The 12,159-nt window shown below is 37.9% G+C and overlaps 1 protein-coding gene across 1 annotated transcript in view; it reads left to right on the forward strand.

Annotated features, from left to right (window-relative positions):
• The window catches only part of TBC1D5 (TBC1 domain family member 5), a 535,061-nt gene that overhangs the window by 406,946 nt on the left and 115,956 nt on the right, over positions 1 to 12,159 (forward strand). The window contains exon 16 of the mRNA XM_068545866.1: positions 3,207 to 3,313. Within this exon, the coding sequence (XP_068401967.1) occupies positions 3,207 to 3,313 (107 nt within the window). The remainder of the gene's footprint in view (positions 1 to 3,206; positions 3,314 to 12,159) is intronic.

The raw sequence follows: 12,159 nt of genomic DNA on the forward strand, positions 1-12,159 counted from the left end.
ATCATAACTAAATTTTTATCCTATCAGATTCCTACTATCTTATTTTTAAAATAGTTTGTATTATTCTCTTTCGAGTACGCTAAATTGGACACAGTTATTCAAAAGGGACTTAATACTGGCACATGTAATTGCAAATGAAAAGTACAAGTTTTCATTAAGAAATTAGAGATGGCATTATCTGAAGGCAGGGGGCAAGAGGGAGGTGAAACCTTACCTCTACCCAGTTAGGTTTTCCTCTGAGATTCTTTCACAAAATGATTGATAGATAAGCAGGCAAGTTGATTAACATGTATACCTCATGTACATATGGGAGATACCCAGGGGAAAATGAGCGACCCTCAAAGAGATAGCTTTAGATTTCAGGATTAACTACCACCTTAATAGATAAAGGGGAGGGGGGATGTAGGCCTCTTAGGGGAGAGTAAATGATTTTTAGGAAAGATGAATGGACCCTGAGAAGAATAGATGCAAGGTATCTTTGTGACAGAGTTTGTCTGCAGGGATTTATGACAGTTGAGTTCCTTTTGGAGCACGTAGGGAGTTGAAGATAAGAGGAGTTCAGAGAAAACCTCTCCAGCTCAAAATAGTCAGTATACCAAAGGGGCATATTTGGGGGTGGCGCGTCCTGAACCCCTGTAGCCAAACTTCAGGGTGCCATGTTCTACTACCTTTCACAGCTCAGACTCGTTCGCCATCATATCCCTAGTGCTACTGCCTGGCACGGGATTTTGTAGATGCTCAGAAAACGTACATGATATTCAGTGACTGCAGGGATGGATTGATGGATGGATAGGAGAAAGAACGTTAGCTCCTTCGTTTGTTATGCAAGTAGAATATTAATATGTTATTTAGCTTCCCTTATTTTGTGAAATGTATTTTATTTGTATTTGTAAAATGTATTTTACAGCTTCCTATAGTTTCAAAAGTTTTTTCAAGTTGTAATAACATAGGATTGTTGCTCTGGTCCCTCCACATAAATGCCTACCTATGTCAGGCTGCTTTACACACTGGGTTAATCTGATCTTCCAAGCTACTTAAAACTACTACACAAGAGTACTAACATTAATTGACTTTTCTATTTGCAGTGATTATCTGCATCCATTATGTCACTTGATTTTCAAAACAATGGCCTTTCAGAACAAAGCCCTGACCCTGCCACTAGACTTCTGAATTTCAAATCTTGGTCCACCACCAAATCACTGTGTGACCTGGACAAATGATTTAATCCCTCCAAGGATCGGTTTTCACATCTGTAAAACAGGGATAATAATAATTGTACCCTATGATAAGATTGTCATAGAAATTAAATGAGATGCCGGTAATGTTCTTGGTATGGGGCCTGGTCTCGGAAAGACTTCAGCAATTCGTTATCATCTTAGAGAGAGTAGTAGTGGTAACAGCTGCTTGTTGTTACGAGTCTGCCCTCTGTACTTTCATTTTCTCCAGGGTGAGGACTGCGTTTTGTTCATCTCCGCCTCGCCTCCTAACGTAGGGCCTGTCATGCATTAGGTGCTCAACAAATGATTATTGCAATGAATGACGTAGGCAGGCAAATTTTTTTTAAATTGGAAAGTTGTTTTCCAAATGACTGAACTTAAGCTCTGAGAGGTTACTCCCAACAGGTTTTGAGCGTCTGCTATAAATCAGTCATTTAGATTATGTCCTTGAGTCTCCAGGCAACTTTATGAAACGTTTTCAAGTAGCGTCCCAGGATGAAAGCCCACATCTTTGAATCCCGAGCCCAGAACCATTTCCACTAAACTCCCCTGCCTGTCTTACAAAACATACAAGAATTCTTCCTGGGCCAGTTACTAATATATAACCATTATAGCATTTGGGAAAATAACTTTATGAGTTAGAAAATGAATTGATTATCTAAGTTTTATTTATTTGTTAGATTGCAAAGAAAACCGGACATGAAAATGTTATACTATTCTCAGTACCCTAGGTTTTTGAATTCTAGAGTAAAAAAGACAACAGGCAACTGAATGTGAGTATGATAAAATGAACAAATAAGAAAAGAAGAGTCTGAACAGATAAAGAAAGGGTAGGATAAGTGAGTACTTCACAAATGAAAGCAGATGTATGAAATTACAAGCTGTCAGATCAGCAAAGGAAATGAAGATGATAAAGTGGTTCCTTACATAGATTATAATTGTTCATTTTGCCCAGTCCTGTCCCCTTTCTCCATAATGTTCATGGGAAGGGGGATGTTCCCAGCAGAAGAAGGAAAGAAAAACCTAAGAGTCAAGGGTATTTCTGATCACAAAAAAATTATTTTGTGACTTATGTTGTTTCTAGTGAATCACAGTTGTTTTCCTACGGAATATTTTTCAGCTAACCGTTCTGATTAATGAAAAGGATTCAGTCACAACCACAGGAAGTTGCAACTGTAAAGTTTGTTCACAATCATGCTGCCGAGGCCGTCAGCCTGGCTTACAAAACAAGAGTCGCTAATGGGCGCAACTGTGACAGCAGTGGCAGATGGATTGCCAAGAAATGAAGTAGTTTACATAGACCTGCCTGAAAAGATGTTTTTAATAATTGCAGCCATAATTAGGTTGATTTGGGGGAAAAAAATTAAATGACGGTCTAAGGAACACAGTTAGGCTTATCTATGAAGATTTTGACACTTTTCCTCCAAGAAATGCTGCATAAATATCTTTCCTAAATTTCTTGTTACCTTTAGGAAAACAAATAATTGGAAGAAATTATATTCTCTTTGATTTTGAACTATGTAATATTTATATATACAAAAAATAAATGTAACATATGTAAGTTGTGAAGCCTAGTAATCAGGGTACATAATATTTTATGAGAATTTTAAGCTGGTTCTTTCCCATTCATAAGATTTTTGTTACTAATTTCCAAGCAGCAAAACTAGAGACATTTAAATACAGCCATATAAATGGCAATAAATGTGCATGCTTCTTAGAGTTTATTTGTGTTGCAAGCGCACACACATATCTATATCTGAGGCTCTTCCTTCCAACACCGCTCTGACGATGAGTGCTGGTATATTAGTACAGTGTGCTGCTTCAAAGGCCATTTGGTAAGGATCCCCTCTCCCCATTTCCTTTTGTCCAAATCAGTCGAGTTATTGGTTTGCTTTCTTTGAATCTAAGTTGTTAATTTTGTTTCTCTTAGTAATGCAGATATCTGAAACAGCATTGCTTCTCAATTGCTTTTTTTTTCCTTTTATTTAGTGATCTCTAGTAACTACCAGACCTGTCTTGGCCTTCTGATGCATTACCCACTCATCGGGGATGTTCACTCGCTGATTCTTAAGGCTCTGTTCCTTCGTGATCCCAAGGTAAGATTTCCATGTGGGATGTTCTCAGTTTTAAGTGGGGTGAAAAACTGGTTTCTCTACATGACTCCAAGAATTCCTAATGTAGAATTTGCCTAATAGCAGATGAATTGCCTACAGGCCACAACCCCACATACCTGATGGTCTAGCAACTCAGCGGGCAAATTCAAAGGACACTGCCCTGAGAAACAGGAGCACACATCTCTTGTAACTCAGGAGGTTGTTCTGCCCACCTGCTTCCTCGTAACTCAAGGAAATAGTTGAGCACCTGCTTCTCCTTATAACCACACTTCGCGCCCGGGGGCCAACTGACCCACGTATAGCCTCGAGAGCCATGTGAAGACCAAGACATTAGAGCTCTAAAAAGGACCAGTTTTCTAAGAGTTTATGATGCAGTGAAACACTAAATTATTTCATATTATGAACATGTATTTCTTATTTTGCGGGTGAGGAGTAACCTAATAAAATAAAGATTTAAAGAGACTTTAATGCTGATTTCTCTATTTGAACTTAAAGCAAGTCACCAAAATTTTCTTTACACTGCAGAGAAAAAGTGTGCTCTTTTACAACTAATGTTACATTTCTTGAAAATAAGAACATTTAATGATCTAAAAAAATCTGTGAATCCTTGATGCTTTTGAGCCAAACAAAAATATTGGATGAAGTATAAGAGAGAAAGCTTCAAACACGAGGACTAGGATGCCAGGCACTGGGTGGTAATCCCAGCCTTTGGCTCTTTGGCAGAGCTCCCAGCAATCATGTTGGCAGTTGTCGAACTGTCTTTGAGTCAGTCTGTCTGTGGATTCCACTGCCAGAGCTCTGTCTGATCAACGCGGACCTCCAAGTTCAATGTACATTTTGATTCTGAAGGATTTTTGTCCGTTCATCGGTTGTTGACTTCAACATTTGAGCATGTATTTATTCTTTGCTTCATTTAAAATTATTGTTTTCCTGTAGCCTATATCCATTTTCTGCAGAAATACACAATTTTATGTCATTTCTCCTACACAAAATTTCATTAGGTATCAGAAATACAATCCATCATTTCTAATACATAAGGTAGCATTTTTTTTTTTTTCTGGTAAGGCTTAGGAGTCAGACTGAAAAATCTACAGTCTCATATTTTTTTTATGTATATGTAGGCTGTATAAGTATATATTTTTAATATGAAATAGTCAAGATTATGGCATATCTATAAAAGGAATAAAGGATGAAGTTTCTGGTCAATGAGGTATCTGAGTTTTGGTCTACAAACTTAAGGTAAATTCTATCTGCTCAGCATTGAGAATTATTAGAGTCATACAGAGTGGGAAAAAATTGCTAAAATAACTGTTTGAATTATCTACTTGTGTGATTTGTTGGGTTTAATTGAAAGGAGAAACAAATATGTTATCTAAACCTATCCATCTTGGTAAGTTTTTTCCTAGGTAAATATGGTTGATCTTCCTATAAACCATTCACTCTTATAGTTGCAGAATTCCGTATACTAAATTCCTCAATGTTGTTAGTGGAATCCGTAATTTTAATAGAGTACTTTTGATCTTAAAAAGATAGTATATATAATATAGAGAATAATGAAGCCAATTCTACAAGCATTAAGAAAAATTTTCTCCAAGGTTTAAGAGAAAAAAAGTAATAGCATAAGTATCTAAAAAATAGTATTCCCCACTTTTACATTCAGGGTCTTACCAAGTAAAAACAATCAAGCTAATTGTCCAAAAGTTAGGACTTTAAACTGGTATTTCTGAGACATGAGAAACTGGGCAGAAGGAGGGAGTCATGTGTAAAAAGCTCTTGAGAACAAGTTCGTGGCATGATGATATCTGTAGGGGAAGATAAAGCAAGCTGCAGAGTACTAAGGGGGTTTCAGACGGCCAACCCAGCAAGGTGGTAGTTTTAGTTAAGTGTATGTAATGGCTGATCCATTGACTTTATTAGTAAATGTCAAGTGATAACTAACATCACTTGGCATGTGTGCTAATTGGAGGTCTATCGCAGTGTGGTGTCCTGGGTCTTGCCAGGAGCCTGAGCTAGGAATCGGGACACTGGGCCAAGTCTTGACTCTCCTACCAAATGTCCTTGTGATCTGGGCATTCACGCTTGCTAAGTCTTGGTCTCCTCTTTTGTTGCCTCTAACAACCTACCCAAGCAGAGCAGCCTTTGACCATAAAGAACTGACGTCTAATGATATAGTAAGATCCAATCCAGTGCTACAAAGGCACAAAAGAAAAAAATAAAAGTAAGTTTATATATATCGTAAAAATCCACAAGTGGATAGAGCTTTCAGTGTAGTTCATGTCAACTATAAAGTCATAGAGGAGGCCATGTAAAGAGAGGGAAAGACGATGCTAGTACCCCACCCACAGCCTCTGAGAATCCAGACCTCAGAGTGCTTTAAATGTTTTCTATTTATTAGCAACAATGAAACACTTAAATCAGAGTAAGTATATAAACACACAAGTCTCTATGAAGTGACCTAGTAGAAAGAGGAGATTTGAGGCATGAAAGTTTACTTTCCCGTATCCCAGCTTCACATGGCAGTTGTGCTGAGTGCTGCTGACAGACTCAATAAAATAAAAATAAACAAGGAGCTCTGGGCCTCCCTAAATTCATTTTCAGCCTTCAGAGAAGCATTTCGTCCTACCACTATCCCTAAATCCCAGTGGAGACTGCTCAGTTGAGAATAGACTCTGCAGTAGAGCTTGGGACACTGAGCTGTTACTTGTTTTCTATCAGATGTCAGCTTTACTGTGAAAAGATTTCTCATTTGAACAGACTGAAATAATGGGCTGGTAAACTGTAATCATAGGATCATACTCCTTCACGTCTCCAAGTACTTTGATATGCTTCATTTGGTCCTCACTACAAGCTCCAAGACAGCAGAACGGGTTATCTTTCCTCCTTCTTTTTCAGTGCAGAAAGGTTAAGGCCATGTGGCTTTCCCAAGGCCGAAACGCTTGTAAGCTTCCAAACTAGCTGGAATAGTTCCATGACCCTTGCTTCTACTCATCCCCTCTTGAGGTTCCCAGCCTCTGTTCTACCTTCTCCAGGAAGCCATTCCCAGGCTCAGATAAGACACGTCTTCCCTTTGAGTCCTCATAGCCCCTTGTAGTTTAGCGATTTGCTTGTATCTTCTATCAATTATCCTTCCTCATCATCCTGCTTGTCTGTTAGCATTTAGCTCTGTGTCCTGCAGTGGTTGGTATTAAGTAAAACAATGGTAGAGTTGAATGCTGACTTAAGCACTGAGCCTCTTCTAATACTGACTCTAATCCAGGTGGATCTCACTCACCTCACATATTTCTGGAACCCATATCCACATTCCACAGAAACCATAGCCAATGGTATATTTGTCAGCTGCCATTTTTATCAAGATGGTGAAGTGACCCTACAACTTGAACTGAAAGGGCATCTAGCTCCTTAATTTAATATCGATCAGAATCATTTGAAAACCTGTTATCACCTTCAAATATTTTGGAACAAAGAAGACACAACACAGGATCTAAATAGTATACTTCACTTAGACTATGCAAATTTCAGAACTGCAAAGAACCGAGACAGTCTAATTCAGCTCCTCCTTCTGTATATGAACAAACTGAGGATCAAGGTATTTGAGAGACTTTTTCAAGGTCACACAGCTTGTCAGTGGCAGAGCTAGCCGTTGAACCAAGATCTTCCAACCACCTTTCCACACAAGAGCTGTAGCTTCATTAGTTTTAAAAATAGTGGAATCCTAGTTACTGATATTTCTCATACAAATTCTTTTATTTGTAGTAGATATTTATTTGCATCTGTAATAAATGAAACTGCCACGTATATAAGTGACCCAAGAACTACTTGAAATGTTTGTAAATGTATGCTGTCTGAAGAGACTGGATATCAAATATCTGTAGCATTCTATACTCTGTTCACCTTACGATATGGTTTCTATACTTAGCTCTTCAGACCACAATCCTGATTCTCGTTTTCCTCTTATTATATTAGAATCACTGAGCAGATTTCCAAAAACAATCCACTAAACGAAGTAGAGGAATGGAAGGATGACAGTCTGAAAAATATGAAGTGATTAAAAAACATTGTTCTAACTAGTTGTTCAAATTCCAAAAAAAATTTTAAAACCCAATTAGAAACAAAAGTCATAGAAAATGTGAACATATTGTGTTCCTTAAATAACCAGATGTTCTCTCCTTCCTGAAGGCAGTAAGGGCTAGGAATAAAAGGTTTAAAACTATTGTTTTAAGTTAACTGTGAATTTTGCAAATCTGTTTTTTACCCTTCAGCAAATAAAATTCTAATACAGAAACATAAGCAAAGTAATTTTCATTTTTCGGTCCTCTCTTATTTGTGTTGTATGTTGAAGTGTTAACCTTACCACAAAGACTTATTACAGATGAAATATAGTACATGAATTAACACTGTAAATTATTCAGTGAGAATTTGACAGCTACCGTTTGTTTTGAAGACTAGAATAGTCCCCCAATATTATATTTCTGGTAAGTTTGTAAGCATCCCTTTTAGCAGTGACTGTTATCGTTTATGGGAGAAAATTGCTAGAAATAAGACAATTTAATTTTATAGTCATTCTTGTACACAGAAACACAAAATAAAATATATATACTATAAAATAAATATAAATATATATATATATAAAATATAGTGTACAGTGTTCTTGTGCTTGGCCAATTCTGATTTGGCTTTTGTTTGGAGTTATGTTAAATATTGCTTTTTAAAATTATAACGTCTGAATATTCAGATTTTATGCAGGTAATGGATTTTTATTCTTTAATTCCAAAAACCCTCACTGTACATGCAACTTTTTAATGTCAGGTGGCTTTAGTAAAATGTCATATATCCGAATTGAAAAGTGGTGAGTGGATTCAAGCCGGGTGATGATGATAGAAAATGCTTCATTCCGGAAATGCCATTATAATGTCGTCTTCTCTGAGCAGTGAAGGACCTAAAACCACACACACTGACTCTTTGAGGAGGATGCACCTTGTCCATTTATTTACTTTTCCTGATGTTCCCATCTGAGGTTCTGTTCAGATTTCCTAGGATGTTTCTTGTCTGATTTTGTTACAGAAAGAATGTGTTACTTCTGTCTTCGCCATCCTTTTTTTTTTTCCCCTCCCCTAAAAGCTGGAGCATTTCTATGAGAACTGCCTTTCTTGGAGAATCATTTTTCTGTGTGTGTTTTCTCTCTCAGTGACCAAAAAATATGTGGTTTTTTTTCCTTCATATCTGAGCTGCATGACTATATATTGTTCTTTTTTATCACTAGATTATAACCAATTGGATGTTTATTGTAGTTAATAGTTAGGTATTGACGACTCCTCAGTTATGTTTTCACATTTCAGTCAGAAATATAGACTTTTTGACATAGACTCACATTTTATAAAACCTCAAGTTTTACTTCAGAGTAAATGGTAGCTTTCAAAAATCTGTAAAAGAATAATCAAAAGATCTTTATTGAACCAGTATTTGTTATTTATTATGTTCAAACATTTCATAAAGTAGAATTGTGTGTTTCTCAAAACTTATTAAGGGTTTCCTAGGGCCTTAAATAATTTTGGATTAGTTTTATAAAAGTATTTTGAATTCATTTATTTATTCAGCAAATCTTTATTTTGTATCACAATGTACTGGGCACTGTTTAGGTTCTGGTAATATAAAGGTGAACCAAAAAAAAAAAAAAAAAAAAAATAGCCCTTATCATTATAAACAAGTAAACAAACAAGAAAATACTCAGTTTGTCATGTGTCATAAAAGGTACAAATGGGGTATCATCCTTAAAATAATAAGAGCAGGAAGAACCTGAGCTGGGGAGGTACCGTTTCCGGTGAGGACTATTGGAGGAGAAGGGACTAGCCAGGCAAAGAGCAGGGAGAGGAACCGCCAGGCAGGGGAATAGCAAACACAAAGACTCTGAGGTAGGAAAGAGCTTGAACTGTTCATGGAACTAGAAGACCAGCAGCCTGGGGGGGCCCTACCTGAGACAGACAGATGAGCCAGGGGAGGCTTGCTAAGGTCACCTTTTGAAACTCCAGAAAGATTGCTGGATTTGTGATGATTCTTCCTGATGATTAAGACATCCTCTTCTTGTAAACTACTCTTGCTCTCAGCCAGAAGTTCCAAAAACTCATCTTAAATGTGTTCCCCACTTGATAAAGCATATTCACTTATTCAGACCTCTAGGCTGACACATGGGTCCGGCCAGTAGGTTCTTGTTTGATTTAAGAGGACTGGGGCCAGGACTCTGAACACTTTTGGTCAGACATGTATTACTTTTATCTTTTAAAAAACAATGTTGGCTGCCTTCTATATATCACCAATCTCAGTCAGTTTTGCTTTCATTCATGTCAGCATCATGCTCACTGTGTAGTGTCAAGGGAACTAGATCCGTCTTTCTTGTCTACCAAATGAGAGCTCTGCAAGGTCAGGGACTAGATCTTCAACAGCATATATCCTGTGTCAGCCCCCGTGAGGGAAGCTCAGAATTCAGATTTCACTTCCGTCACAGCCTGCTATGTTTATTGGGCAAGTCACCCTTTTCTTGAACAAAGAGGCTAGATCACATAATGTCAAAGGACCCTTCTGGCGCTATTTTAGCAAGATGCATTTCAACTCAGCAGATCCCTTTTTTTTTTTTTAATTACTTACTGTGTGTAGAGGATGAGAGTTGGTCACAGTTCCTTATACATGTGAACAAAACTGTTACGGAAGGTAAAATGAGTGAGAGTATTGCAGAAAGGACAGATGATTCGGGCTTGGATAGTCAGAAAGGCTTCCAACCGGGCTTTTTTTTTTTTTTTTTAACATCTTTATTGGAGTATAATTGCTTTACAATGCTGTGTTAGTTTCTGCTGTATAACAAAATGAATCAGCTATACATATACATATATCCCCATATCTCTTCCCTGTTGCGTCTCCCTCCCACCCTCCCTATCCCACTCCTCTAGGTGGTCACAAAGCACCAAGCTGATCTCCCTGTGCTATGCGGCTGCTTCCCACTAGCTATCTATTTTAAATTTGGTGGTGTATATATGTCCATGCCACTCTCTCACTTCATCCCAGCTCACCAATTGGGCTTTGAAGAATTTTGCTGGGACATGTTATTCCGTCTTAAGAAAACAGTGTAAGCAGAGCTCCTGAGAATTGCTGAAGCAAGTGGCCGGGCTGGGCCTGGCAGTTCTCTAGCCACAGTCATTCATGGACCCCTCAGGGACTGCCCTCAACATCTTATATATTAGCAGACACTGTTTTTTTTAAGCTAAAGCATAGTTGATTTACAATATCATGTTAGTTTCAGGTGTACAACACAGTGATTGAGTTATACATATATATGTATATATACGTATATTCCTTTCAGATTCTTTTCCCTTATAGGTTATTACAAAATATTAAGTATAGTTCTCTGTGCTATACTCAATATTGGTTATCTATTTTATATACAGTGTGTATATGTTAATGCCAACTTCCTTATTTATCCCTCCCCCACCCCCCATTTCCCCTTTGGTAACCATAAGTTTGTTTTCTCTGTCTGTGAGTCTCTTTCTGTTTTGTAAATAAGTTCATTAGTATCATTTTTTTTAGATTCCACATATAAGCATTATCATAGGATATTTGTCTTTCTGTGTCTGACTTCACTTAGTATGATAATCTCTAGGTCCATCCATGTTGCTGCAAATGGCATTATTTCATTCTTTTTATGGCTGAGCAATATTCCATTGTGTATATGTACCACGTCTTCTTTATCCATTCATGTTGGGTAGACATTTAGGTTGTTTCCATGTCTTGGCTGTTGTAAATAGTGCTACAGTGAACATTGGGGTGCATGTATCTTTTTAAATTATGATTTTCTCCAGATATATGCCCAAGAGTGGGATTGCTAGATCATATGGTAATTCTATTTTTAGTTTTTTAAGGATCCTCCATACTGTTCTCCATAGTGGCTGTACCAATTTACATTCCCACCAACAATGTAGAGTTCCTTTTTCTCCACACCCTCTCCAGAATTTCTTATTTGTAGACTTTTTGATGATGGCCATTCTGACTGGTGTGAAGTGATACCTCATTGTAGTTTTATTTATTTAGTTAGTTAGTTAGTTAGTTAGTTAGTTTTGGCTGCGTTGGGTCTTCGTTGCTGTGTGCGGGCTTTCTCTAGCTGCAGTGAGTGGGGGCTACTCTTCGTTGTGGTGCGCAGGCTTCTCATTGTGGTGGCTTCTCTTGTTGCAGAGCATGGGCCCTAGGCACGCGGGCTTCAGGAGTTGTGGAATGCAGGCTCAGTTGTGGCTCGTGGGCTCTAGAGCGCAGGCTCGGTAGTTGTGGCGCACAGGCTTAGTTGTCCCGCGTCATGTGGGATCTTCCCAGACCAGGGCTCAAACCCATGTCCCCTGCGTTGGCAGGAGGATTCTTAACCACTATGCCACCAGGGAAGTCCCTCATTGTAGTTTTTATTTGCATTTCTCTAATAATTAACAATGTTGAGCATCTTTTCATGTGCCTTTTGACCATCAGGATGTCTTCTTTGGAGAAGTGTCTATTTAGATCTACTGCCCATTTGTTGATTGGGTTGTTTGGTTTTTTGATATTGAGCTCTCTCTATGAGCTGTTTGTGTATTTTGGAGATTAATCCCTTATGGGTTGCTTTGTTTGCAAATATTTGCTCCCATTCTGTAGGTTGTCATTTCATTTTGTTTATATTTCCCTTTGCTGTGCAAAAGCTTCTAAGTTTAATTAGGTCCCATTTGTTTTTTTTTGTTCTTATTTCCATTACTCTAGGACATGGATCCAAAAACATATTGCTGTGATTTATGTCAAAGAGTGTTCTGCCTATCTTTTCCTCTAGG

This window comes from Eschrichtius robustus, chromosome 6, assembly GCF_028021215.1.
Source record: "Eschrichtius robustus isolate mEscRob2 chromosome 6, mEscRob2.pri, whole genome shotgun sequence".
Taxonomy (NCBI): Eukaryota; Metazoa; Chordata; class Mammalia; order Artiodactyla; family Eschrichtiidae; genus Eschrichtius; species Eschrichtius robustus.